Source organism: Arachis duranensis, chromosome 3 (assembly GCF_000817695.3).
Source record: "Arachis duranensis cultivar V14167 chromosome 3, aradu.V14167.gnm2.J7QH, whole genome shotgun sequence".
Taxonomy (NCBI): Eukaryota; Viridiplantae; Streptophyta; class Magnoliopsida; order Fabales; family Fabaceae; genus Arachis; species Arachis duranensis.
The window spans coordinates 31,186,367-31,190,374 of NC_029774.3; the positions used below are offsets into that span (position 1 = coordinate 31,186,367).

Genomic DNA, 4,008 nt, shown 5'->3' on the forward strand with positions numbered 1-4,008 from the left:
GCCAGACACTATATCCATGGGTCAATAGTGTGCAGAGCACTATATCCTTGGCGTGGCAGATTCTCTGCTGCAAGAATGAGTAGGGCACTATATTCCTGGTTGTGCCAGAAAGGCAATATCTCCGGAGATGTGTCGGGTTGGCATTTGAAACAGACAAGTGATATCACGAGCCAAATAGGATAGACATTCATCATATGCATCTTTTACCTGCTTGCTTGCTTTGACTACTTGAGTTATGCCTATTTGAATAATATGTCTAAATGCTAGTTGGCTTACCTGTTACACATGAATATTAATGGTGCTTTACTTGTTTGCATTAAATGTGTTTTACTGGCGTTAAGGAGGATCGGGAGGTGGTGACGATGGGATTGTACGGAGATTAGTTTGGCGAAGACTGTGGGATATGTGACTAGTTTTAGTTAGAAATCCCTTAAGTTTAGATAACCCTGTTTATGGACTATGGTTTAAGTTATTTATTTTTGTTAAGGCTTGAATATCTGTTTTTGATGTGAAGTTCTAGGATTGACTTTAGCGTCCAAGAACCTTATATCTTACATATTGGACACTGTTACCAATCTGAGAACCTCAGGTTCTCATACCATATGTTGTTGTTTTTTTCAGATGCAGGTCGCAACCCACCTCGGTGAATTTGCGGATGGTGACAGAGCGGATGATCTTTTGTTATCTTTATATTTTGGTTATTTTGTGGTGGTACTCTCTCTCACCCTTTTTATTATAGACTTTACGGCCTTAGAGACTTGATTTGAGAGATAAGTTGTATAAGTTATTTTAAACTTCAAAACTCTGTTGTATTTGGTTTGACTAGCCAGCCTAAACTCCGCAGGTTGTGACTAGTCCTCTTTTTAGTATATCATACTTATATATATATATATCTCTATCTGTGCCTACGTGTTTTAGTTATCAAGTGTGAATGCTTCGCGTTTTGTAATTCCGCTTTATGCGACTTTGAGCTTTACTCCTTCATCGGGCTTCTAGTTATATAAATTATTGGATATCTAATATATTATAAGCTTTAGAACTGTCATGACACTTTGTTATCCTCTACTTTACGGCTAGAGGTAATGCTTAGAGTAACGGGGTGTTATACTCAGCGCCAGTAAACTTGCATAATATTGGGTGCCCAGAGCCCACAAAATTTTCACTTCCAGGGGTCCAACGCCCAATGCCTAACCTTGGGCCCATCGCCTTGGAGAAAAATAAGATTAGTGCTCAACGAACAAGTCCAGGTACGTAATACAAGTATTGGCGCCTAGCGCCAAAGGCAAGCGAGGCTTAAAGGAATGGGCGCCCAGCGCCTAGTGAATCTTAAAGGGCTGGGGCTACCGAAGTTCAGCGCCTAGGCCTAGTATCACTTTTAGGATATTGTGATTCTGCCCCCACACACCAAAGATTCAAGATTTGAATGATTAGTTATTGTTAGTTTCCTTCTAGAAAGATAAAAGATGGTTTTAGTGTAAATTTGAATTGTTGTTTTAGTTATCTTATTCTCCGAAAAAATAAGATTAGATTTCAGTTCAAGTTCAAAAGTTAGGTTAAGATTTAGATTATAAATAAACGTGCAATGATTCATCCAGGATCATCCAGCATCCCACATTCATTGGTTTTAGTTTATCTTCTTTTTTTTTTTTTTTTTCATGAGTCACTAATTCTCTTGTATTAAGGTTAGGAGCTCTATTTAGTTTTATGAATTAGTGATTGATTATTTTTTTTCGATTAATGCATTGATACTTTTTTAAAAATTAAATTTCGTTCTTATTCTTAATGTTGGAAAATATTCTAACTTTGTGTTAGATTCCTTTATTATCTTGAAAAAATTAATATTGAGATAGCTTGAAAGTCATTTTCATAATTTTTCAATTGACTAATAAGAACTTTGAAAATTATGTGACATTAAATCAGAACTGAGCTTAACCTCTTTTTACCACTTAATTAATCAAGAAATTCACGATTAGATTAAATAAAAAAACATTGAATTGCCAAAAAATTAGAGTTTAATTATTTATAATTTATTATAAAAATATCTTTGCATAAATCAAAGTAGAGAACATGAAATTTCTTTTTCCTAATAACTAAACATTTCTGAAATCTTAACATCACATCTATTATGAGTTTCTCTCATTCATAAACATTGTATACATCATTATTGATAACTCTACTACTCCCTACAATAATTTTATTGATCTAATTAAGAGTTCAATTGAAGACGTTTACTCAATTCTTTAGTCCTCATGGAAACAATATTTATTTATTGTGGTATTATTTGCAGCGATTTGGTGCATTTGTTAACAGAGCCATTAATGATACATAATGACTTACTATAATTCTAAGTTGTATTGTAGGGAGATCGAGCTGGGTCGAAAACTCTATCGGAGCGAGATCTTCAATAGGATGCATACAAAGAAGAATGACCACTCCAAGTGCGTTGACAAGTAGTCTGAGAACACCACCGTAAGTTATTCAAACCCTAATATAGCTATTCATTCTTATCATTTACATATTTAAATTGTGTTAAACCTTATTCGATATGAAATTAGCTTGAATTAACAGGTAAGTTAGCCAAGGCTCAAGAGGACCGTGCGAATCAGATTGCTTGGGGCGCATCAGAGCCACCACCATCTCTAGGGATGAGCTGTAGACGTAAATCGCAAGCAGCCGCAAGCAGAGGAGAGTTTACGGCCTCAAATGTGTCTCCGGCACAACTACTCTGTAATTCTTCAATGTTGAATTTACTGCCAGCAAAAGTGTAGACATTAGAGAGCAGGTTACCCTGTTCAACCGGAAACTGTTGTTGGACCTAGAGCGAGAGTTACAGCAGCACAGGATGAGATACGTAGAACTGAAGGCCACTACCAATAAGAGCGAGACAAGAGGAGGCATGCTTATCAGAGGTACGAGAAGGAGATTAATTGCCTCCAGCAGTACAATCTAGACCAGGATAAGAACACGACACCGACATGTACTCCTTCGTGCGAGAAAAACCGGGAAGCAGCTCATTTAGCGGTGCACCAATCATACCGCCTCTTCCGCTGCACACACGTCATCCTTCATCTGATTCTTAGTCGCCGATGCCACCAACACCACCCGGACTACAGGAATGGCTTCGATAAGAAATAGAGAATAGCATAATATATATGAACGGCGTACTCATAATTAATTACATGATGAATGTTTAGCTTTCAGGACAAAATCATAAACCCATCCATCATAATGTTCACAAACTCCAAGGTAAGATCGATTTTCTTTCATATATGATCAAATTCAGACTATTCTTCGTAAACTTTTGGAAGAATCAAAACGAAGCCAACTTATTTTTTCAAAAAGAAAAAACCAAAATAAAAAACCACAATCAAAATAAACAATTCGATGTGGAAATTTGTAGCCACATTTCACAAATATACAAACCCAAAATCCCATCTACGTACGTAGAAAATATTAAAAGAAAAAAGATTCAGAAAAGTTACAGAAGCTAAGTATTCACATTTTGTTGAGACATGATATGTTTCTTCTTGATTTTAGACGGCTCCATGGCGTGGCATTCTTTGCACGCCATCACAAACCACCGCAAAATTTTCCGGCCAAATCGCAACCGCACCTTCTTCTCCTTATTCTTCTTCTTCATCATCTTCTTCTTCTTCTTTGTTTTCTTGTCTTCCTTCTTCTTTTGCTTCACCTCCCCTGTTCGTTTCTTCGAGGCGTCGCGATTCAACGCGGGCACTGGCGTTAAATACTGCCACCTCTGCGAGCACCCATACACCTGAGGGTGAGCTGAAACCATGGTCCTCTTCCCCATATACACGCCTTTGCATGACGGCGATGCCGATGAAGACAACGATGAGAGCTTGCTGTGGAGCAACCTTCTCTCTGAGCCGTCACTGGCGCTTGTCCTTGCGCTGCTGCTGCAGCTGCTGCTTCCCCTGCTGTTAATGCTGTTGCTTCTAGAAGACATGAGAGAGTCCTTGCTGCTGATGCTGCTAGTTCGGCTCGTCG

General features: G+C 38.1%; 1 protein-coding gene across 1 annotated transcript in view; it reads right to left on the bottom strand.

The window, feature by feature from the left end:
- Positions 1-3,297: 3,297 nt before the first annotated feature.
- LOC107478537 (uncharacterized serine-rich protein C215.13) overlaps positions 3,298-4,008 on the bottom strand; it is a 1,117-nt gene continuing 406 nt past the window's right edge. The window contains exon 2 of the mRNA XM_016098674.3: positions 3,298-4,001. Coding sequence (XP_015954160.3) covers positions 3,488-4,001 — 514 coding nt within the window. The 3' untranslated portion in view covers positions 3,298-3,487. The remainder of the gene's footprint in view (positions 4,002-4,008) is intronic.